Source organism: Stenella coeruleoalba (genome assembly GCF_951394435.1).
Source record: "Stenella coeruleoalba genome assembly, chromosome: 18".
NCBI classification, from domain to species: domain Eukaryota; kingdom Metazoa; phylum Chordata; class Mammalia; order Artiodactyla; family Delphinidae; genus Stenella; species Stenella coeruleoalba.
Window position 1 is genome coordinate 14,293,763 of NC_137164.1, and position 25,807 is coordinate 14,319,569.

At 35.9% G+C, this 25,807-nt stretch overlaps 1 protein-coding gene across 17 annotated transcripts in view; it reads left to right on the forward strand.

Moving 5' to 3' along the window:
• Positions 1 to 25,807, forward strand: part of COG6 (component of oligomeric golgi complex 6) — a 280,734-nt gene that overhangs the window by 6,617 nt on the left and 248,310 nt on the right. For all 17 annotated transcript variants that reach the window (XR_013824904.1, XR_013824905.1, XR_013824906.1 and 14 more), the window contains 10 exons: positions 1,025 to 1,083; positions 6,831 to 6,942; positions 7,303 to 7,385; positions 7,763 to 7,833; positions 11,010 to 11,103; positions 15,864 to 15,992; positions 16,071 to 16,162; positions 17,996 to 18,060; positions 19,174 to 19,265; positions 20,680 to 20,797. Coding sequence is in view for 4 of the 17 variants with exons in the window: in XM_079903305.1 (XP_079759431.1) it covers positions 1,025 to 1,083; positions 6,831 to 6,942; positions 7,303 to 7,385; positions 7,763 to 7,833; positions 11,010 to 11,103; positions 15,864 to 15,992; positions 16,071 to 16,162; positions 17,996 to 18,060; positions 19,174 to 19,265; positions 20,680 to 20,797 (915 nt within the window). In the remaining 13 variants the exon portion in view is untranslated. The remainder of the gene's footprint in view (positions 1 to 1,024; positions 1,084 to 6,830; positions 6,943 to 7,302; positions 7,386 to 7,762; positions 7,834 to 11,009; positions 11,104 to 15,863; positions 15,993 to 16,070; positions 16,163 to 17,995; positions 18,061 to 19,173; positions 19,266 to 20,679; positions 20,798 to 25,807) is intronic.

Genomic DNA, 25,807 nt, shown 5'->3' on the forward strand with positions numbered 1-25,807 from the left:
AATGTTCAACAAATGCAGCAGAAATAAATTCCTTAGTGGAAAGCCTTAGGAATGATTTCAAACTAATGCTATGCCCAGTAAAGACCCAGCTTAATTATGATTTATGTTCAGCCTAAAAATATCTCAGGAAAATGTATGTAAGTTTAGGTCTGTTTATTAAAGCAGTTCCAAACCTCTAGTTTGGCTGTAGAGTTAACATTGACCTACATACTTCTGACTCATTTAATGCCCTGTGTTTCTACCTGCCTCACAACCACTGACTTGTTTCTCTTCTCGTTAGTAACTGCCTTAGTTTTGTAGTGTTCCCCAGTTCTGGTCTTTGAGAGAGAATCTCACTGGTTACACTTGTGATTTGTTTCAGTTCACTTTATAAATATTTTCCTAATCCTTGAAATACCTTTTCATCAAGTTTTCACTCCTGATCCTTTCAGCTCTGGTTTGGGAGAGAGAGGATTGTTTAGTATGACTTGGCCAGGAACAGCCCTCTGTCCTTTAGATGGGGCTATCTTTAATGTTCTCCAAAATCCTATATGAGGGTTTTCTTTTTTGTATATCCCAACTCTCAAATTTTTATCTCCATCTTGGGTATTTCTGTTGAGTTCCACAGCAGCGTATCAGTGACTTAACTTACAGCTTCATTCGGAGGTTTCCTGGTACCTCAACTCAGCATGTCTATAGCCGAAGTCCTCTTCTTCATCCTTACCTGGCTCTGGCAGTGCTTCTGTTCCACTAAGAAGCATCAGGAACTATTAAATTCCTTAATAAACATCGTTGTGATACCTTTTTCTTTCTTGTAAGCCTTAGCATTCTGTGTGTATTGAGAATTCTGAGTGAGTTCGTCTTATTAAACGTAGTGTATGAGCCTTTAAACATCTATTTCAGGTACTTGGGCCTTTTTTAAACTTTTGAGTTCTGGAGTGTGATCTCGTTTCCTATAGTCTGAACTCCAGTAAGTGGCAGTATTAGTTTTCTGAAGTTGAAAAAAGTTGAAATGTACTGATAATAGGTATGTTTATAATTTTAGGCAGCAAAGGAACAGACTCAAGATTTAATAATAAAAACCACTAAGCTTCAAGCTGAAAGGTAAGTTTTTCTTTACATAATCAACTCTTCATTAATTTGGAGATAACTAGGAAAGAAAATTATAGATAACTTCAAAGTTAAAACAATAATCAAAAACGTGACTCAAAAATGATACAAAGTATGAGGTTCTAAGCTGTTATCCAAGAGTAAAATAAACATAAAACAATAGTTTAGGAACATTGATAATTGGGATGATTGAGAGATTATCCCTCTTTGGAAGTGATGATGCATTGTTTGTTTGCCATAGAATTAAAAAATGACTGCTTTTTAAAATGTGGATTTTTCAAATTTTTAGTAATTTTATTATCTTTTTCTCACAATTGTCTTTTATTTTTTACTTCTGATTATGCATCTTGCTACAGTCAAGTTACAGAACCGTTCCATCACCACACAGGTCTCTCCCATTGGTGCATGGACCACAATGAGAAAAGTTGCAGCCTCAGCTGATGTGAAGAGGTGGTTGGCTCTACAGAGCAGCCAACTCTAAGGAAAGGCAGGTGCTGGATTTCTGTACTCAGAACGAAGCATGCACCTTGACCATCGAATGAGAATGTTTTTAGTATCAAAACTAATCTTTTGAAAGAAAAGTTTCCTAGAAAAGAAATTTGCAGTTAGAGACCCACACATAAATTTTTCTGTTACGTTATTGTTGGCTGACTATAAAAACATATATGGATTCAACTGAAAATTGTGACTAAAAAATAAAACTAAGAGTAACAGATCACCAATCCTGTATACAAAGTTTGTGGTCTGAGTTTCTGGTCTGAGTTAAATCTTTCTCTTGCCATCTTTACTGTAGTGTGTAGTACAGTCTCGTAACTAATGATTGGTTTGATTGACTCTCTTTCCTACTGAACTGTGAGCTCCTTGAGAACGATGACAGTTTCTTAGTCTCTTTTTGTGTCTCCAATGCGTAACACATTGTAGATTCAATAAATAATTTTGAGTGAATGAATATGAAATATAGCTATTCCAGTGTCAGGAAAGGAACATAAAATAAAAAATGAAAAATAAGCATTTTATTGGAGCTCGTAACATGTATGGGACTGGTTAGTGTCTGCAGGAGGCAATATTAGAATATTGTCCTTCTGTTCATATGTTGTCAAAACTATTTAAGCAAGGTTGTTTATGTTTATTATTTTAGTAAGCCTATGAAAAAAGTGTTTTGGCCTGGCATGTTTCTGGGAAGCAAACATTTATGACATTCTAGTATCCCAAGAGCTATGGATTTGATGTGCCAAATGAACATTTGTGTGAATGTATTTTAAGAAAATTACATAGCAGAAATCATAACAGATTCCTGGGTGCTGGCAGAGTTGTTTTTCCATTTTAAAAAATTACCTTTTCCTTTTTAACGAGAAACTTAGACAAGCATTTGGCTTTAGAAATAGAAATTCTATGGGCTTATTTGGATAACATGATATTCTTATTCAGACAAATTTATAAATGATATGAATATTTTTTCCAACTGAGTTAGAAGGAGGTCATTTTGACAGCTGTTGCTCTATAGGTAAAGTTTGGTGTAGAATTGTCTCCACAGAACTGCAGTTTAACATTTGCCCTTAATGTTTAATTGACAGTCAGAAGATGGCTTTCATTGATGATTAGGAAAGGCTATGTCCAGATGAACATACCTCCATATTTTTGAATACCACCGAAATCACTATTTATTATGTATTTTTTTGTCTCATGGAAAGGCCTACCAGCCAAATTTCTGTCTGGACTCAGAAAAACATAGCCTCTGGCTTATGTTTGTTTATTTTTGAGGTGTAGTATGTTAGTGGAAAGAATGTAGACCTTGAAAACCTGAATTCTAATACAAATCTTGGGTAAGAGGTCATTAGATTTTTAATCTTTAGCGAGTTATTTCTTAACCTCCCTCAGTCTCAGTTATCACATCTGAAAAAAGGAATAATAAACTATGTCACAGGGTATAGTCTGCTGAACACACTGTCTGACATACCTCAAGAAGCGTTACCCTCCATATTTCTCTCCCCTTATTAGACAAAGTTGTGTAGCACATCTTGTTTCTACATTGGCTTTGGTGGCTGGAAGTTTAGGCTGTTCTTCACTTAATTGCGATAGCTTTCCTCAACTATGTTATTTAAGTTCTCATTCTTTCTCTTTCTTTTTTTTATTTTTTAATTTTATTTATTTTTGGCTGCGTTGGGTCTTCGTTCCTGGGCGCAGGCTTTCTCTAGTTGGGGCAAGCAGGAGCTCCTCTTAGTTGCAGTGCACGGGCTTCTCATTGCGGTGGCTTCTCTTGTGGAGCACAGGCTGTAGGCACACAGGCTTCAGTAGTTGCAGCACGCGAGCTCAGTAGTTGCGGCACACGGGCCCTAGAGCATGTGGGCTTCAGTAGTTGCAGCGTGTGGGCCCAGGGCATGGGGGCTTCAGTAATGTGGCTTGCGGGCTCTAGAGCACAGGCTCAGTAGTTGTGGCACATGGGCTTAGTTGCTCCGCGGCATGTGGGATCTTCCCGGACCAGGGCTTGAACCCATGTCCCCTGCATTGGCAGGTGGATTCTTAACCACTGCGCCACCAGGGAAGTCCCTCTTTCTCTCTATTTTATTTTTTAATGGTTTTGTAATTTTAATTATTTGTTATAAACTATTTTAATTTAGGTTTTGAAGTTGGTAACATATAAAAATATAAAAAGGATTTATTTTGCACAAATATACATGTGAAAATATAGAGCATATGTGATACATATTCTTTCATTGCCTGGTAAAAAGTTAGGGGAAGGCAGGGGAGCATCACATCTTTCTTCTTTCTTCTCCTTTATGTATGTAAGACTTAAAGAAGAAAATTACAATCAGGTATAGTTTCACCACCCAGACATAGCCACTGTTAACAGTTCAGTGTATCTTCTCCCAGAGTTAGTATGTGTGCATAGTTACATTTTACTTCATTCATGTAAAATTTCATGTTCATTTTCCTATATCTCTTATTTTTAAAAAACATGTTTTTTAATGTGGCATTGTATTTTTTCTTGTGAATGAACAAGCATTTTTAAATTATCAGATATTGTTTCCATTATTAAACATAATGGTTTGGTAAGTGTTTTTAAATCATTTTGTGCATTTCAGATTATTTTCTTAGGATAAATTCCCAGAATTTAATTGTAATTAAAGAATCAAATGGTAAAAATTTTAAAAAGTATCTTCATATATATTGCCTAAATTTCTCTCCGGAAAGGCTATGCCAATTTCCAGCTTCATCAGCAATATATGAGAATGTCTATTTTATTAAACCCTGTAGACACTAGATGTTGTCATTAAATACAGCAATTTTATAGATGAAAAATGGTATCACACTATTTTAATTTACATTTAATCGAATATTGGTAGATCAACCTTGTTTTCATTTTATTTTGCCGTGTATATTTCTTTGCTTTTTTTTGTTTTGATCTATATCTTATGCCTCCCCACCCACCCCTTTTTTTTTGCTAGCTTTTTTCAATTATTTTGAAATTATTTGGTGGAGATGAGTTTAGAAGTTAGAGTTAAAATATGACAGGGGTATATTTTCAGGAAAAAAAATACCACAAGATTCATAAATCATGTTCTGGGATGGTTTAAAAGAATCATTATAAAAATGAAATAATCTGTTTATTTTATATACTCAGGCAGTATGTGAATACATGCCCTGAAAATTCCTGTGTACGTGTAAAGTTTCTTTCTAAAAGTACATGGGGGTTGCTGTACGTATTTTTCTGTGACTTGTTTTTTGTACCTATAAGTGCCTTATAGATAATTTTGTGTGAATACATATAGCTCGACCTCATTTTTTATTTGCTGCATATTATTCCACAGTATGCATTTGCCATATTCACTTATGTTTTATATAACTTACATCATATACAGCGATTACATGAATACACATCAGATACTCTTAGAAGTTTTAATTTACAGTAACCATTTATGTTTTATTTTAGCATTAATTTCATATACTTTTAATTTAGATACTAAAAGCCCTCCAAAAGTTACCATATTTCATTTGTATTGTACAGTAGGGCAGGGTCTGCCTCATGTGTACCATTTGTCACCTCAGACCCTAGCTCAGGGCCTTTACACCTTGGAGATCCCTGTTCATGCTACTTGATTGTACAAATACTCCTCAACTTCGTCAAGAATGGTTGTGAAATTTTACCTGGGAAGACTATATATGGTAAAACTAAAGAGTAATGTGATTTAAATAATATCTTGAATTTACAGTTGATCCTTGAGCAATACGGGTTTGAACTGCACAGGTCCACTTATATGTGGGTTTTTTTTTCAGTTAATACGTACTGCAGTCCTACACAGTCCATGGTGGGTTGAATCCTCTGGTGCAGAGGGCTGGCTGTAAAGTTGAATCTGGCTGGTGCAGATTTTCCATTGCACAGGGCAAGGGGTTGGGGGCTGGGGTCGGCGTCCCTGACCCCCATGTTGTTCAAGGGTCAACTGTACTAGATTTAGTTAAAGCAAAATGAACCAATAAAGCGATGAATTTTCCGTTGTGCGTGATAAATTGACTATAAAGATCCAAAAGAAACTCTCAAAACGTTTTCATTGAAATGGTTAATTTGTATAGTCTCAAGGAATTTTATGAAGTGTTAAAATTGCTTTAAATCCTGTATGATAACAATTTGACCTTTATCTAAAAATATAAAACAAAACCTGTTTAGGTAACTTTTAGATATCAGTATCAGTATTAATATGATGATTAAGGACATAGGCTATTTAAATCTGTATAAATTTAATTAGGTGATTTACATTATTTGAGAAAAACAGAACATTACTGCCACCTGGAGGACCTTTCCTTTCTAACCTTCTATGTCATTCAGCAGGGCATTTGACTGAATTTAAAACCTCACAACTCGAGTGCAAACAAAGATGGCATGCATTGTACTGTCTGTTCAGATAGGGTTAATGTTTATCTTTGTTCAGTTTCATTTGAATATTGGTAGATTGTAGAATATCACTGCCCTGTGAATACTACTAGTGAAACACTTATAATTTTATTTATATATCTTCACATCTAAGATCTAGAAGTCAGGGATGTTGAATTTCTGCTCTTGTAGTTTGTATTCCTGACTTACCCTTAGATGGGACCCTGCTCAGTCCTCCAGGTCCCTGCAGACTAGAGTGTGCCTTTTGCTAATTGTCAGCTAGTCTAGATAGGTTGCATTCGGATAGTATAATTGAAAAGACTTTTTTTTTTATTATCGTATGCAGAAAAAGTGGGGAAGGGAGAGTGGAAGAGTGATTTTTTTGATTTAATGAGGGATTACTAAATGAATTCTTGACTACTATTTCTAACCTAAAATAAAAAAATAATGGACCTGATTTTTGGTGGTTGTGTACTTCATGTGCAAGCTTCAAAGGCTTAGGGTTTTTTTAGTGACTGAGAAGAAATTAACTGGCATATTTCTCTTCTGTAAGATAACTTTGTTTTCAAGAGGCAAACTGTGCAAGTACACCTAAGTGGCTAAGGATTGTAATACCCGGACCATTCATGAACGTACTTCTTCTTCTGCTTAATGATTAATCATTTTACTGTGGCTTCTACTGAACAATATCAGCCAGTTTTATCACCTGCGTGCCTGATGGGCTTCTAATATTTGAGGCAGAAATAAGGCTTTTGAAGATACTGAGACTCTTCCACACCTTTGTTTTAAAAGTTATGTCAGATGTAACTTGTTTTAAAGCTATGCAGATGCATAGTGTGCTTGATTTTTTGTTGCCTTTTTTAAAATATTACAGTCAAACATTAGAAATAAGAGCGCAAGTTGCAGATGCCTTCTTATCCAAGTTCCAGCTGACTTCTGACGAAATGAGTCTTCTCCGAGGTACAAGAGAAGGACCTATCACTGAGGTATTTTGCTTTCTGTTAAAATCACTTAAAGCATAGCAGTTACAGATGTTATAGAGAAATCACTCTTTTTTTAAGGCTTTATTTTACCACCTAAAATTTTTTTTGATTTAAAAATGTTTTTAAATTTAGCAATTAAGGTGCATATTTTAAATTACCTTATTTTTCAAAGCAATACATATACTTTTGGTTGTTTTTAGAAGTCAAAGAGTACAACATGGCTTACAAAGAAAACCTACATCACCTATCCCACTCCTTCCCATCTCTAAGTCCTTTGGCAACCATTTTCAATCTTGTTAATTTCTTCTTTTGTAAATTCTGTATTCTAGATCTATAGTTAAAAAATATGCTTTAATTTTAAAGGATTTTTTCAAGGCATTGGGAAGAGTAAAACAGATTCATAATGATGTCAAAGTTCTCTTGCGTACAAACCAACAAACAGCAGGGTGAGTAGTCTTTTCAGTTCATGATTGTGTTACCTTTTATATTTCCAAAATTTAACGATTTTCTAGGTTCTTCAAGTATATGACATTATGACATTTTGTGAAATAGAAGTTTAATCTTTATGTATCTTTGGATAAGGAGAAAGTTATACCCTGATACGTTTAGAGTAAAACAGCAGTTGGGTATCTAAGTGATGGTGTTAAACTTGGCGACATTTAATTATAAACATTTACTGAAAAATTCCGCAAGATGATAAAAAGTTAATAGGCTATAACCAAATCACTCTGTAATTAAATAAAGTGATTAGGTTCTTAGATGTATTCAATAGCTATTGGCTAAAACTTTTTAATAAATTATAATAAACCTTTAATGTTTTTAGTTTAGAAATTATGGAACAGATGGCCTTGCTTCAAGAAACATCTTATGAAAGACTTTACCGGTGGGCTCAAAGTAGGTGATTTCTTTTATGCAGTCTAGATTCATGAATATTAGTGTTTGATTTTGTTATTTCACTTAGTCTTTATTTGATATCATTTTGATCTTAGTAATCAAAAACTATTTTTAAAAAGAAAAACTTTATATTTGAACATATTGTCTTTGTATGTGTCTCATAAACATCTATCATTTAAGCACTGTCTATGATTAAGGATGGGAATAAAAAAATAAAGTCAGTATTTCTGCCCCAGATTATCTTAAAGTTGATTAGACATCTCTTGTTATTTACATGACATGTTAGTTACATATAGTAGTTACTACAACTATAATAAATGGTGAGTTTTTCTATTACTGCTGTAACAAATTTAACACAATCTTAATGGCTTAAAATAACACAAATTTATTATTTTATAGTTCTGTAGTCAGAAATCACCATGCTAAAATTAAAATGTGGGCAGGGCTGCATTCATTTCTGGAGGCTCTAAGGAGTAGTCTGTTTCCTTGCTCATTCAGTTTGTTGGCATAACTAGTTCTTTGAGTCTGAGGACTGAGCTCTGAGTTGCCTTGCTGGCTGTCACTGAGGGTCTTTCCCAGCTTCTAGAGGCTGTCTGCATTCTTTGGCTTGTGGCCCCTTCCTCCATCTTCGAAGCCAGTAATGGGTAGATGGAGTCACTTTCTCACTTTGAATCTCTTCTGCCTCTTCTTCCATCTCATATCTCTAACTCTTCTGCTAGCCTTTTTTACTTTTAAGACCTATATGATTATCTTGGACCCACTTGGGTTATCTGGGAAAATGTCCCTATTTTAAGGTCTGTCACCTTAATTCCATCTGCAAAGTCCCTTTTGCCACGTAAGATGGCATATTCACAGGTTTCAGGGATTAGGGATCTTTGGAGGACCATTATTTTGCCTATCACAAATGGTTTATTTGCTTTAGATTTGCTTTAAAATGTTTCAGTAGTCTGTTCATAGAATTGCCTGTTAAAAACAAAGTAGTTAAGACTTCAAGAATGGAACATGTGCACAGGATATTTTAATAGATGTTACCAGCTGACTGTTGGAAGGAGTTGGGATTAAATCCAGTTAACCAGTATACTTGTACTTGACTGTGAAAAACCTTATGTGTTTCAGATGATTTACTCTTTATCTCCAAAATTTCTTTCTTTTTTTTTTTAATGTTTATTTATGTACGTATGTATGGCTGTGTTGAGTCTTCGTTGCTGCACGCGGGCTTTCCCTAGTTGTGGCGAGCAGGAGCTACTCTTCATTGCAGTGCACAGGCTTCTCATTGCGGTGGTTTCTCTTGTTGCGGAGCATGGGCTCTAGGTGCGCGGGCTTCAGTAGTTGTGGCTCGCGGGCTCTAGAGCGTAGGCTTAGTATTGTGGTGCACGGGCTCAGTTGCCCCATGGCATGTGGGCTTTTCCCGGACCAGGGATCGAACCTGCGTCCCCTGCATTGGCGGGCAGATTCTTATCCACTGCGCTACCAGGGAAGCCCCAAAACTTGTTTCTTTTTCTACTTCTCTTGTTTGCACTGTTTACTCCTATTTGGAGTATGGTCTGGCTTTCCCTTCTTTATATCCAAATCCTACCTCGGTCTTCAAAGTCAGGCTTAGGTTCTACATCTTCCTGGAACTCTCCACAACTACATGAAATCATAGTGGCTTTTCCCATCTCTGAACACTAACTACTGAATATATTTATTTGGTATTCAATAATTTACTACTCTAACATAACTTAACTTTTCATATATGTATGTCTTAGCTCTCCAGTTAGATTTCTGTTTTCATAAAGGCAAGGACATTGCCTCATATTTCTTTGTGCTCCCATGACGTCTAACATGGAAGTTCCAAACTGACATTCTGACTCCTAAGGACACTGGAGTCACCGTAAGATAGCTCCAGTCCCATACTCGTGTATGTTTTTCTCAGTCAGTGTGTGCCAGAAAAATATACTGCTAGCGTGAGGTCCTCATACTCCCAAAGGTTGGGAACTTCTGAACATGCTCTGAGTGTTTTGAGCAGAGCAGACATTTAATAAGTATTTTATAGATAGGATAGTAAAATAAAGGACATATTGGTGTACAGATTTTTTAAACAGTTTAAAATCTAAACAATTTTGAAATTATAATCTTAATACTATATATTAGTTACCCATATAAACATTTTAGCAAACTCCTTGAAGATTGCTCCCAAGGTAAGGAACTGGTAATATATGTTTAGTACTCCCTTCCCTCCTTGACATTGCCATGTGTATAGCAGTTATTTAGTGCACGTTTGTTCATTGACTGGTTTCTTCAGAACTGTAGTTTTTTATTATAATAAAATATGTGGGGACTTCCCTGGTGGCGCAGTGGTTAAGAATCTGCCTGCCAATGCAGGGGACACGGGTCTGAGCCCTGGTCCGGGAAGATCCCACATGCCGTGGAGCAACTAAGCCCGTGAGCCACAACTACTGAGCCAGTGCTCAAGAGCCCGGAAGGCACAATTACTGAGCCCGTGCGCCACAACCACTGAGCCCGCGTGCTGCAACTGCTGAGGCCCGCGCGCCTAGAGCCCGTGCTCCGCAACAAGAGAAGCCACCGCAATGAGAAGCCCGCGCACCGCAACAAAGAGTAGTCCCCGCTCGCTGCAACTAGAGAAAGCCCGCGCGCAGCAACAAAAGCCCAACACACCCCCCCCCAAAAAAAAAATACATATGTATATGTGTATATATATATATATGGTATACCAGATAGCAGATGTGGTCATTTGAAGTTATGTAGGTATTTAACCTTACATTTTTAGTTTGACAGCATGAACTGGTTTTTGATTGGCATGTTCTCTAGGCTTTTCCAAGCTTTTTTTTTTTTTTTTTTTTTTTGCGGTACGCGGGCCTCTCATTGTGGTGGCCTCTCCCGTTGCGGAGTACAGGCTCCGGATGCACAGGCTCAGCGGCCATGGCTCACGGGCCCAGCCGCTCTGTGGCATGTGGGATCTTCCCGGACCAGGGCACGAACCCGTGTCCCCTGAATCAGCAGGCGGACTCTCAACCACTGCGCCACCAGGGAAGCCCCCCAAGCATTTTTTTAATACAGTATTTAGACTCTGGCTGTACAACAGACATAATAAGGTACTTATTAATTGTACTTTAACAAGTGTTATAATGTTATAATGATTAAATAACACAATAAGTGTTATAATGATTTTTCAGGTGAATGCAGAGCATTGACACAAGAATCATGTGACATATCTCCAGTACTGACTCAGGCAATGGAAGCCCTGCAGGATAGACCTGTCTTATATAAGTGAGTGACTTTTTCCTAATTAAAAAAAAAACTTACTTTTTCCTCGATAATTTACATTGACTTTCAGTATTATCAAATTCACATACAATAGTGTGAGCAATATAATAATTTACAGTGATGTTTTTATCTCATCTCGGTACCATTGGGGCATCAGCTTATTTGCATATTATTACTTGCTGTAGAATGCAACATGGAGATGAAAACCAAGGCGTCCGTGTATCTAGACTACCTCTTATTTGTGTACAGGCTAAGGGCTTTTCCCCAATCTGTCATCTCGTTAACGACCTAGGAATTGTATGTAACTAAAACTCCTGTATCAACCCTGCCCTGGAGAGAAGGTCGAATAGACTGACAAATAATAATTGCCCAGAGATGAAAAAAGAAAATTTAAAATTAGAATTCCATCAGTAGGACTTAAGAAAGAAAGAGTTCAGGTATTTGATCCTGTAAGTTATGTCAGCCAAGCGCTATGTGATAATGCTTTGGATAAGAACTTTATGCACTATTAACTTATAAATTTTTTATTATTCTGTATTTTTTCTTTTACTTTTCATATAAAATAGAAGTAAATACCTTTTTACTTTTAATGCCTGAAATAGTATGGAAATAGGAAGACCAAGTGGGGAGTTAAAATTCAGGAAACAGAAAGCCAGGGGACTCCTGCATAGGCATCAGTCCTGCCCTGAGCCATGCCTTTCATATGCTTACGTATTTTTAGAGGATTTCCTTCTTACTCTGTTTTCTGACTGGAACATTGCTTGTCCTGTAATAAGGTTCCAGAACACAAATGCTGGACAGCTACATAAAATAATAACATCCCAGTGCTACTTACTGAGTACTCACTATGTGTTAAGCACAGTTCTAAGTGCAGCAGACTTAACATCAATAAAACATTGCCTTCAAATTGCTTTGTTTTATTGAACAAATAGACAAATCCACTTTAATGAATACATTAATTGCTTTTCTAAAAGTCAAGTCTCAAGTGCTCAAGTCTCAAGTGCTCAAGTCTCAAGTAGTCTGTGGTGAGGAAGGGGTGAATATTAGAGGAAATTCCCCTCAGGAAGTAGGTATGAAATGACTTCTTAAGGTGATAAGCATTTCCCAGGACGAAAAGGGAGGAGAGAAGATCCCAGGTTGAGGGAACAGCAGGTGCAGAGGTGTGGACTGAGGAGGAATATGTACCTTTAGGAAACTGTGACAGCTTGCCCTCGCGGTTGGGTTAGTAGCAAGAGCTGGATCATAATAGCCCTGCGTGTTGTGCCGGTGCCTGTGATAAGCTGATGTTTTCACTCTTGACCACCAGCGCAGCAGATCTTATCGACTTCGAAATTTCTTTCCCAGCTTTTTCACTGTAAGCTATTGGTGTTTGAATCTGAGAGTCCTTTGGTACTTAAAACATTTGGTGTTTGTTTAATAATGTGTAACATTGACCACAGATTCATAATTGTTCACAAGGTTAATCTTTTTTAAAAAATGCCTTTGTCTGTTTTGGGCATCTGAGAAGGTCAGCTGACTTCTACTATATAAACATATTTTTTCTAAATTTTGATTCTCGATCAACACTTGGAAAGGACCAATATTGCATAATGGTTTGAAAGGTGGGCTCTGAGTTAGAGTTTTTGATGAACCCATGCACCTTTATAAGCTTCAGTTTCCTTGAGCTGTAAAATGAGGATAAAAATAGTGCCTGTCTTGCCAGGTTGTTGGGAAGATTAAATTAGAATGTTCCCATAAGGTGTTTACCATAATGCTTTGCTCATCACAAAATATTAGCTATTATTTCTATTTTGAAAGGAGATAAACTGGAAAGTTTTCAGCTAAAGAGAAGTGTATTTAAGGCCTGCGCGACAGTAAGGCAAAATGCTTGAAAGACAAAGAATAGAACTAAAATAGGCAAAGATTTATCTCCAAAGGACACACGGGATGGGGGCAGTAGTGCAGTATGGAAGGTTGTAAGAAGCATTTGCGGGTTGAATGGGGAAGAGGGAGGATTTTAGTGACAGTTAAGTACCATAACATGAATGCTAAGAAAGAGAAAATGGTCCTTTCATCTTAAGTAATCACCTGTTTCCAAAAGTGGTGGTTTCTTTAAATTTAGGGAAAACTTAATAGTGTATCATGTTAACCACCAGATGGCACTATATGAACTTGATTTAAGTGATGTGTGAAGGCTTCACTGTTCATTATTGTGTCTCACGTGTGTAAGTATCACGTACAAGAAAATGTCAGTTATTGAAGTCTTTGGGGAAAGTTGCCATACTCAGTTTTTCTTAGGTATTATATAACCGAATGCTAATGCATTATTGACTTTTAGTAAATCAAGTACAGAAGTTTCTTCAAAAAAAATTTATTACAAGTAGAAATGAACAAATTGATGTTGTCTTCTTTCCATTCGTAAACCTTCAGCATATAGATTATTAAAGAACATAGTAATGTGTACAATGCTGATCTTTCTTCATTTTTTTATTTATTGCATTTCTTAGGTTTCTACACTATTTTATCTTTTAATTCTTTTTTGGACAAATTTTTTCATCTTTTAATTTGCTGTTTGACCAGAATTTTTCTTTCTCTACTATGGCTAGATACAAAAAAACGGAGATTTAAATTTTTATTTTAACTAGAGGCATTTTAGAATATTTACATAATTTTAACAGTCACCTTTGTAAAGCTACATTTTCAGTTTTTGACCTTTGTTGGAAGAGAATCCGTTTTGGTCAAAGAAATTTTCTTCTGTCTCTGGGAAAAGATGTTTCGTGTCTTCAGGTATCATTGAAGGTTCCTTTTAGCTCATGCTGTTCTTCAAATTATATCTATTGCAGGAAAATAAGCATTAATATTGTTTATATGTTATAGTAAACAGATTCTAGTGTTTGTTAGGCTTTTTAAATCGCCCCTCCCCCATTTAAAATGCCAGTGGACTCACTGGTTTCTAATATAACTTGTGGTCACAGTGAATAGTCCTAGAAACAGAAGTTACATTGTTTCTGTTTATTACATAGCCATTTGGGTCCAGAGGGTGAAGATTAGTTTTACATATTTAAAAAGTTAAAAGTTTGTGAATTTTGTGCTGTCATAAGGAGTCGTCTGATCACAAGTCATTTCATGGACTTGACGATCATTTAAAGCAGGGGTCCCCAACCCCCGGGCCGCAGACCAGTAGGGGTCCTCGGCCTGTTAGGAACCGGGCCGCACAGCAGGAGGTGAGCGCTGAGCCAGGGAAGCTTCATCTGCGGCTCCCCGTCGCCCCCATCGCTTGCGTTACAGCCTGAGCCATCCCCCCCCACCCTTCTGTGGAAGAATTGTCTTCCACGAAACGGGTCCCTGGTGCCAAAAAGGTTGGGGACCGCTGATTTAAAGGAATGCATTCTTTACCCTGAACGTTTATGATTTGAGAATATGAGGCAAAAAATAGAAATAAGCATTTTGGTTCTAATTTATTTTAAAAAATAGAAAGTGAATGCAAGGCAATTGTGTACTTTAGCAACACTCAGCTTGATACTGCGTTTTCCTCTTGACGTATATATCTGGTATGTCACTGCAGGGAATTTCAAAACCATTTCTTTTTAACCAAAACCAAAAAACCACAAACAACCATGATCTGATTACTAGTGAACAGTCCTCTAAAAAGGTTCAGAGTCCTAAAAATTCACAGCTATTGATTACTTCACTACACTTTGATTTAAAAATATTCCGTCTTCCAGCTTTCCTATGTTAAAAAAAAATGTGGGTTTTTCATTAAATCAGTAGCATATTAAAGAAAGCAGTATAGCCTAAGAAATTCTTCTGGAAACCTTTGGGGAATTTTGATAACTTTTATTTATATGTAAGGTAATGAAATAATTCTCAACATTTAGTAGAGTACTGTTTAGGGATTTAAAAGTTAATTGGTCTAGAATTCGCTGACATCGGACTATGAAAAAAATACTTTGTTTTCCTATGTACTTTTAAAATAGAACTTTCAGTTGGGCATCGGGTGTTGATAATGGGAAACAAAAGCTGATTCTAGTCGAAGAAACAGGTACTGTTGGTAACTCTAAGCCATCCTATAATTTGATCCCAAATTGTCTGATTCTTTCATTCAAAGCTTTTCTTTCCTACAAATTCCTCACCTTCAAAAGTCCATTTTTTTTTCCCCAACCATAATTGATAACTTGTAAATATATGTAAAAGTATTTGCTCTGTATGCATAGTTGGTCAGTAAATTTAAGGAACATATGTTTAACATTGGAGTCAAAATAAGCTTTTAAATATGAATAGTATATTTTGGACAAATTTTGATGGTAAATTTTGATAATATTGAATAAATATAAATGAGAATTTTTTAATGTAGAAGGAAAAGTCTTATATTTTGGATGGCAGAGTTCTAACTGTAACTAGCCTCTGAGAACTGGGTATTAGGCCTTATGTGTGCAGTGGAACATCATGTTTTGGGCAAGGGGGGCACTGAAACCTGAAGAGTCCCGGATTTCCACCTTGTCTTGATTTTTACTTTTACCAAATCCCCTGCTCTATCCCTTATTGCCACTGCCTCTGGTACTGATTCCAAATCCCAGCATTCTTTCTTAGGCATAAAAAGATGCACCTTTAGGTTGAATTATCATTATGATAAAGTTATTTCATAAATATTTTTTGTTGTTTAAAACAGTATTGCTTGAGAGAATTGTGTAAAAAAGCTTTAGATATCTTAGAAAGTGCATGAATACTTTGATGTAACCATTAGGAAGAAAAGCAACTGTTTGTTAATAACTTGTTTCTTCTAGGTATACCTTAGATGAGTTTGGAACAGCTAGAAGAAGTACAGTTGTTCGTGGATTTATCGATGCTCTTACAAGAGGGGGCCCAGGAGGTACACCTAGACCCATTGAAATGCACTCCCATGACCCTTTGAGGTATAGTAGTCAGACAGTATTGGAGTATTTGATGTTTTTCTGAAGGAAATCTTTACTAACATTTAGTTTTTTCATTAGATATGTAGGAGATATGTTGGCTTGGCTCCATCAGGCTACTGCTTCTGAAAAAGAACACCTTGAAGCTCTCTTAAAGCATGTAACTACACAAGGTGGGTCCTCTGATTGTTACCACTCATGCCTAGATCTAGTAAATCACGCAGGACTTCTCTGTTTCTGTTTTCTTCATGGAGATAAACTCTTCACACTAGGTGATTTAATAAGCATCCTAATTAATCTTCCTGTCTCTAGTTTCCCCCTTTTTCTGCTGATAGACTTTCTTTTCCGTCACTTTTATTTTGTCACACAACTGATCACATTTTTATACTGGACCCTTGGGACCTTTTCTTGTAAGCCTAGACCCCTCTGCTTCACTTTTAAGGCATCTCTGGAGTGCCTGGCCTACATTATCTCAGCCACCATCCTTTAAAGGCAAAAGGTGATGTTCTCTTCATTTTATCTTGAGTACACAGGCTCAGTCAGTGACTGGCCTAAGGTCGTTAAGCTACTACTTCTTTCATTTCTACTATCCAGCCCCTTTTGTCATTCTCATGTGACTATTTTAAAGTTTTTTGAATAATTACCTACGTACTGGGACTTCCCTGGTGGTCCGGTGGTAAAGAATCTGCCTTCTAGTGCAGGGGACGCAGGTTTGATCCCTGATCGGGGAACTAAGATCCCACATGCTGCGGGGCAACTAAGCCCGTGCACCACAACTAGAGAGCCTGCGTGCCGCAAACTACAGAGCCTATGCGCCCTGGAGCCTGTGCGCCACAACTAGAGAGAAGCCTGCACGCTGCAATGAAGAGCCTGTGTGTCGCAACAAAAGATCCTGCACGCCTCAACGAAGACCCAGCGTGCCACAACTAAGACCTGATGCAGCCAAATAAATAAATAATAAATAATTAGCTAGGTACGAAATGTACCTAAAATTTTGGTCTTGATTTCAAAGAAGAAAAATGATTATTTTTGAGTTGCAAACGTCTGTTTACAGAATTTCAAATCTTCTTAGTTGTGACTACCTTAAGATGCCTGTTGTAGAAGGGGTTAGTAGATAATTAAGATGCTCTGGCTTTGCTAGGAAGTGAAGAGAGATGTTGTGACTGGTATCACTTACCTATTTTGAATAGCTCAGCCCCACGTCATCCTGGTTCAGCACGTCATCTGCAGGAGAGGCTAGTATACGAATGGGTGCAGGACTTAACCTCTTCGTTTTTAACTCTTCGATATTGAGATTAGATTCAGCATATATGATAGGTTGGCACAAAGTCTGCACTTTTTAAAGTTGTTTTCTGTTATGCTAATTACCCAGTTTAAAAGAATGTATTTGTTAAAAGATGTAGGAAAATTTACATGAGAGGTAACATTAAGAAGTGGGAAGAAAATAATTGGAGTTAGAAATAAGTTATTCTGTGGGAATGGCATGAATTCTTCTAAACCTGAGTCTCTCCATCTGTAAAAATGAAGGTGGTTACAAGCAGTACATGTCAAGTACCCTGTACAGACCTTGATAAATAGTCAATAATCAGTAAATGTCGGTTTTTCCATTAGATTGCAAGGCGTGTTTTCCATCTTTATACCCGTAGTTTGTGTGCTTAGCACTACTGCCTAGAGTAAGGAGTTTGTGGAACGAGTGCTAATACATCTTCACATCACCTCCTTCAGTTAATAAATTTCACAGTCTGTTTTTCATACATTTACTCTTTTTCACAAAGAAATAATGTTCATTAATCAACAGTCAAATCAATTGATAGGGCTTTAGACTCATATTGATATAATTAGTAATGTCCTAAAGATATTAAACTTAATAAAATATCATTAATTGTTATTTTAAATGTTTATTAATGCCTTTAATCATATGTATTAGTGTTTGTTAATTTTCTGAACTTACGTGAAGCAAAGTGTAATATGGAAAAAAATTTTAGTTATGTTATAATTAATTGTAGGTGTTGAAGAAAATATTCAGGAAGTTGTTGGACATATTACTGAGGGTGTGTGCAGGCCCCTAAAGGTAAAATATTTTGTTTTTATATACGTTATATGGTAGCTGGTTAAATTAATGACTTATTCTGATTTTAAAGAAACAGCAGCTTGAATTCAGGCCGTAATTTTGTCAGATTAACACAATGTAGGGTAATAAAACGCATTTTAAAATAATCATTGCCAATTTTCTATGCAAGAGGTTTTTGCATACTCATATACATGTATTTATAAAATACCATTTTAGCAGATCACATTCGTTGATATTATGACATACTCCAAAATCTAAATGTTTTCAAAAGCATTTGTTTATTGAACATCTCTTGTGTATGTACTGTTCTACCAAATGCTGCAGAGATGTAAGTGAACCAGAAAACACAATGTCTGTGTTTAGAATCCAGTTAGGAAACAAGAAGGCACATATGTTATCAGCAGCTTAATAAGCATAGATGTAATATAATATGTAAGTAAGCACATTCAGTGTGGTTTAGATTGTGTTTGTTAATTAGGGAATATAAAGTAAGGGAAAGATTAGTGAGGGATGGATTTTAATTAGAAAAGATTCCTAGTAGTTAAACTTGAGCATATCAAGTTAACCTTGAACTAGATCTGAGGTATTGCCCTGGCAGTATTATAATTGGCCAAAGAGGTTGGTGCTAATTCAAGATTTATCTGCTTTCCGATTCTCTAATAGAAAGAAACTTGGTATAGTCGTTTAAAGAGAAAATTTTTTTTTTCATTTTTTTCCTTAATATTCATTCATAGAGCAGTACCTTTTCACTGATAATCTGTTTTTAGGAATGTAACAGCTGCTTTGCAATTTAGTGCTAAACTAAATTCCATTATACGCTGGTGAAAAACCTCGAGATGACCTCATTGTGTTATTTCTGATAGCAATTGTCTTGAACCACATTCTGTAGATAATGGATCATTTTTTTATAGAGCATATCTGTGCTAAAGTTTCTGTGTTGTTTTACCATCCTCTGTGATTTAATATTCAGAAATTCTTTATTTAGAAGGAATTTTGTGATTTCTGCAATAATAAAATTTAATCTTTTTAATGCTATTCATACCACATGTGATTAATGAAGAAAAGTTACACTTTTAGGAAATGTTTAGTTTTTTCTCATGTGTTTTTTAATAGGTTCGAATTGAACAAGTAATAGTTGCTGAACCTGGGGCAGTTTTATTATATAAAATTTCTAACCTCCTCAAATTTTATCACCATACAATCAGGTAAGTGGAATGGTTAAATGTGCTTCTTAAATCCCATGTGACACTTCATTTCCGTTAGAACACAGTGTAATATTTTTTTTGTGTGTATTCTATGCATGACTAAGTGTAACTAGTAGAACCGCCACACCATATGAATCATTATATGCCTATTATACATTCTGTACTTTTGAGGTCCATCGTTTCCTTTTCCCTTTCTTCTCCAAGCATAAGTACACACACACACACATAGCAGTGTAAGTCTATAATATAAGTATTTTTTGAGTCCTCCTATATTAGTAAAAGAGATCCATGGCACCTAAAGCAACTATATGTTATACTCAGAGTAGGGCATAATTAGTAACATGTCCTATTCTGGGTGTTTACATAAATTCTTCTTTAACATTTCGTTTTCCATTAGTGATAGAACAGAACGATAGCTTTACCTCCTCTAAGTAATAGCTGTCTTATCTTCTCTAAATAAAAGTGACTTTATAGATAAGACAAGTGGTTCTTAATCAGATAAAATATGATCTTCAACTCCAAAATTTGCATTCATTTTCACCTTGCAAATATCTTTTGGTGGTATACATAGACTTGAGCCTTATTGTAGATGTCACTATAAGACCATGTTATATGTGTAGTTGTGTTAAAAGTGTTCTTCCAAGCTATGTTTTTGATAGTTTTCATATTAGCCTATTAAAAAATGAATTTAAATTACTTTTTATCAAGCATGCCAGTATCAGGAACAGAAGAGTCACTTTCAATACATGAATAGGAGAATAACATAGGGAGTTGTTTTATATACATGCTTGTCTTACATTCTGCCAAAAATGAGAAACCCCATTGGGTAAGTCTAAGAAATATCCTTGTAATATAAAATTGAGAATTATGGAATGTAGAATAATTATTTCAAAATGTTATCGGATTTTTCGTAATTAGTCTAAATATATGCTATTTAGGTAGCTGTATAAAAATTGAGAAGCTTTATAATTTACAGGTGTGTTATTGATACAGTGTAACAGTTTTAATTTAAAAAACTCAGTATTAATAAAAATTATTTTCTCAATAGAGCTATTGATGGAATGGCTTCCTTAAAATCAGATCTTCTTGGATAATCAAAACATGCATTTACTATAATAGAGGAAAAATAGAGACATGGGTTTGCATATTACAAGTGTTTGTTCTAACCCACTGCTTTTCTAAGAGATTGTGAAATATTTAACACATGTAGTTTGTTTTCATTTGTTCATCACCTAACTTAAAAGGAAAAAAACCCTCATTTTTATATGAAACTAGAGTAATTGTTTTTAATTCACAGGTTATAGTCTATATAAAAACTTTTATTTAAATCTAGGTCTTTTTAAAGAATTCTACTCAGTTAAAGAGCTGGGTTGTTTTGGCCTGTTTTGCAACCTGAAATATTCTTTGCTTTTAGTGGCATTGTTGGAAATAGTGCAACTACATTGTTGACTACCATTGAAGAAATGCATTTGCTGAGCAAAAAAATATTCTTCAGTAGCTTGAGTCTTCATGCCAGCAAATTAATGGACAAGGTACGTTTGAAAAATGCAATTCTTGAACTCTGTGAATGTGAGTTTTTCACATTAAAAAATATTGTTTTACTGTTTCCATATTGGTGACAATTTTTTCCCATTCCATTCAGCGTTCTTTTGAGTTCTTCCTGTGAACAACAAAATTCATTTTGAGGTGGCTTACAGGATGTAGGCTTATAATCTGTTCCTGGAACAGTGTAATTTTGAGTCATATAATTAGTGGTAGAATCTCAAGCCCTAGTTTCACTACCATTTTTCAATAACCAAAAATTTGTAATTAAAGCAAACTTACTGTATTTAATAGGTCAGGGCTAAAATGACATACAGATTGGAAAACTTGAACTTTTACTAAATGTTTTTTCTAAACAGCTTACTTAAGTTTTACGTTCTTGGTCCAGCTTTGTCCTTATGAAATTTATGTTCCTTTGAGTTATATACTGTAATTAATTATGGAAACAAACAAGGTAACAAAAAACTCCCACAAAAACAAACAAGATAACAAAAAGTCCCACAAAAACAAACAACAAAAACCTGAAAGAGTTCTGTGAGAGCTAATATTTTAAATTGAGCATTGTGTTGTGCAGCAGTAAATTGGAAAGACCTTAAGGAATGGGTTTATGATGATCAAATCCTTCTTTGTTTTTATTTCATTATTAAAGACTCACGTTTTTCAAGGATGCATCACAATCACCATTCTGGCTTTTTTTTTTTTTTTTTTTAATTATACTGGTCTATCTAACAGCCTGGTTATATTAGACACAGGTTTGTAGTATAGTGTGGAACAATCAGTAGCAATCCAGTCCAAAGTACCTGGTCTATTTTTACATTCCTAAGCTCAGAGAAGCCTTAATAAGAGTCTGCTTTCTGACCCCCGGCAGCATGAATTTGTGGAGCTGGAGTATTTCCCTTATATATTTTCCTGTATCACAGGAAGTTTACTAACAGTCAATCAGTTCTCATTGTAGATATGTTTACATGAGTTCTTATTTAGACAGAATTTTTCTAAAATCATTCATACATGATATAGACTTTGAATGTGAACAAACATGTGCTTCCTAATGAGTACAAAGCAAACAGTCAAGGTCTGTTGGTCTCAGGTTACTTTTCCTTTCACAGAAAATAGACTAATAAATCGGTGATTACTATAGAATACATGTTTTATGAAAGACGTGCCCAAGGTGCTATGCTAGCACAATAAGAAGAGTATGTATAATAATATTCATATACAGAGAGGGAGCTTTCCAGAGAGGGAGTTAATAAGAATTGAACTTGAAGGACATGGGGGATTAGATAGGTAAAAAAGGAGTGGGTAGAGGAAACAAATAGAATATGCAAGCTAAGAGTCATCAATACACAAATTTTCATTTATTAAAAATCAGTTGGAAACTGGTGTGGCATGTAGGTAGGAGAGAGCCAGGTTGCAGACAGGATAGTTAAGGGATTGTCGAAGTAGTTTTAATGAAAATACATACTCTAAGGAAGAGCCATAAGGGGACAGATTCTTGGGGGCTAAAGGTAAACCTTCGGAAGTTGGTGACTGCTTGAATGTGGTTAAATGAGAGGGAAGAGTTCTAAACTAATTCCTAAGTTACCAATCTGGGAATATTGATACTAATCACAAGTATCTGGAATAGAGAGAAAGTGTAGAACTGGGGGGATAAAGGTGATGATATTGTCTAAGTTAGACAAGGTACCTGTGGGATGTCCTGCAATCAGTCTGGGCTAACGGGGAGCTGCACATTTGGGTTTATGGAGCTTCGCATGTAAAAGATAGGTGCGTCCATGTGTTTGTCTGAGGTCACTAGGAATCATGTTTAATAAGAGTAGAGCTTCCAGGACACACAGTCTTGAGAAACAGTGACATCTAAGAGAAGAAAATAAGCGCTACCAGGGTAGAATGCTGAGGAAGGATGATTGGAGAGTCAGGAGAGAAATGAGAAGAGGGTTTTATCAGAAAAGCCAAGAGAATAGTTTCAAGAAGGAGGGCATAGTTGATGACAGATACTATATGAAGAGTTCTGGTAAAACAAGGGTGACAGGTTTGTTATCTTTGTCAATATATAGATGATCCATGACTTACTGAGGGCAGTTTTATTCATGTGGTGGGGACCAGAGCCAAATTGCAATATGGGAAACACACATGAATGCGTTACCCAAAGCTTTACCAATTGGAAAACATCTGGGCTAAAAACTGGAAGTAAAATGTAGTAGGCATTCTTATTATGAAATTTGAAAGAGAATAATAAAGCAAAATGGTAAAAGGAAAGATGGAAGTACATTTCTATGATAAATTAGGAAACAGGAAAACAAAATTGATTATTTGTTGAAAAGGTCGACAAAATTGACAACCTTCTAGCAATTCTTTAACCAAGGAAAAAATAAAATTTAAAATTATAATATCAGAATTAGAGATAATAACCAGAGATGAGGATTAAACTTACTAGAGAATACCATATTAAAATATATAAATTTTATTCTAAAATATATAAAAAGGATGCTTTTAAGAAAATAAAATTGACAAAAAATGATTCAAAATGAGGTAGGAAACTTGAATACACCTAGGGAGGAAAGAAAAATTATTAATGAACATGCTGCTAGACTTAATTCAGTTTATATAGATAGCTTTATTTACACCTACAAAGAACAGAATTCTCCAGAACACAGAAAAATATGGAAAGCTTCCCAGTTCCTTTTAGGTGGTGTAACACTGACATAAAAACCTTTTAAAGACAGTACAAAAGTGAAAACCTCAAATCAGTCACTTTTTAAGTTTTTTAAAAAGGTAAATAATTATAAAAATAAAGCCAGTATTATATTAAAACCAAGTATTGGTTATTCCCAGGAATATAAGAATATTCCAGTGTTAGGAAATATATTAAATGTTTCAGTGTTAAATTATATTCTCATGATATTTAATTAAATTGTTGAGGGGAAAATATTAGTAAATAAAAAAGTAAAAATACTTAACCATATAAAGATTAATAAAACTAACAGCCAACCTCATGATTAACATAGAAGCACTAGTAATATATTCTATTTAAGTCAAGAAAGAACAAGAAAAGAATATTTGCCAATAACACATTTAAATAATAGAAAATCCAGATAAAGAAATGACAGATATAAATATTTTAAAGGAGGAAATATTAGATTATTTGTGGATGCTCTGACTGTACTTCAAAACCCAAGAGAATTAATTGAAAAGTTGTAGAACTAGTAAATGGATTTAGAAAGGTAATTGGTGACAAGATCAATATACAAAGATGAGTAATTTTCAGGGAAGATGGCAAAGTAGGAAGCACCAGGAATCTGTCACCCCACCTAGATGACAGTTGGACTAGCAGTATTTGTCTAATGTAACTGTTTTGGAACTCTGGAGTCTATTGAAGAATTGCAATTTCTAGGGGAAGGCTTGAATAGTAATAAATTGCAGTCAATTTTGGTCAGCTTCAACTCCTAGCATAGTTGCGACTACCCATCTTCCACCCCCAGTGCTGTGTCAGGCAGCTGTACACCTGTTCCTTGAGCACCTTGCACACAGCTTGTAGAGCCAGGGTGAACAAAAAGGAGGACACTGTCCTCTAAACTTCTGGGATCTGTGCTCTCATCCCAGAGTTGTGAAGAGGAGGGTGGCCATTGTTTTTGCACCTCCCCATTGTGTCAGACACCTCCTCCTGTGGCTAAAGTGACTTCCTGGGGATTTCAAAGACTAGTGCATTTTTCCACCCCCTTAATTTTTTTCTTTTTCCCATTTTGGGAGTCAGACATTAAAGTCTAGGACATTCAAAAGCAACTGTATATATGAGGAAAATTGGAAAGTGACCACATGTTCAGGGAAAGGAGCAGGCTCAGAAAGACCTGAGAAGAACTTCAGTTTATACCTTAACCTGATCCTTGGCTCAGAGAGAGGCTACAACAATGTTTTTTTAAAAACCCAAAGTAGTAACAGAAAATGGCATCCCTGGAGGAGGGGGAGAATCTGATTTCCAGGGTTAAATTATTACATTCAAATGTTGTTTTCAACAAAAAAATCACAAGGCACACAAAGGAACAGGAAAATATGGCCCATTCAAAGGAGAAAAAAATCAACAGAAACCATTCCTGAAAAAGACCTGATGGCATATCTACTAGACAGAGACTTTAAAACAGTCATGTTAAAGATGAGTCGAGAGAACAGCACATGAACAAAATGGAAATATCTATTAGAGTTAGAAAAATCTCAAGGGAAATCAAAAAGAAATTCTGGAGTTGAAAAGTATAACAACTAGCAAACCAAATGAGGAAGCCTTTAAAAAAGACTCTACAGCATGATCAACTGGGATTTATCCCTGGAATGCAAGGATAGTTCAGCCTATGAAAGTCAGTCAGTATAATTACCACAGTAACAGAACAAAGGGGGAAAAAAATCACATGATCATCTCGATGCAGAAAAAGCATTTGACAAAATGCAACACTTTTATCATAAAAATGCTCAACAAACTAGGAATAGAGGGAAACTACTGCAACATAATAAATACCATACATGAAAAACCCACAGCTAACATTGTATTCAATAGCGTAAGACTTAAAGCTTTTCGTTTAAGATCAGGAACAAGTGAAGGATGCCCACTTTTGCCACTTCTGTTCAACATAGTGCAGGCATTACCTCATTTTATCGTGCTTCTCTTTATTGCACTTTGCAGATAATTGCGTTTTGTTTTGTTTTGTTTTGTTTTTGCGGTACACGGGCCTCTCACTGTTGTGGCCTCTCCCGTTGTGGAGCACAGGCTCCGGACGCACAGGCTCAGTGGCCATGGCTCACAGGCCCAGCTGCTCCATGGCAGGTGGGATCCTCCCGGACCAGGGCACGAACCCGTGTCCCCTGCATCGGCAGGTGGACTCTCAACCACTGCGCCACCAGGGAAGCCCAATTGCATTTTTTTAACAAATTGAAGTTTTGTGGCAACTCTGTGTTTAGCAAGTCCATTGGTGCCATTTTCCAAGAGCATTTGCTCATTTCATGTCTTTGTGTCA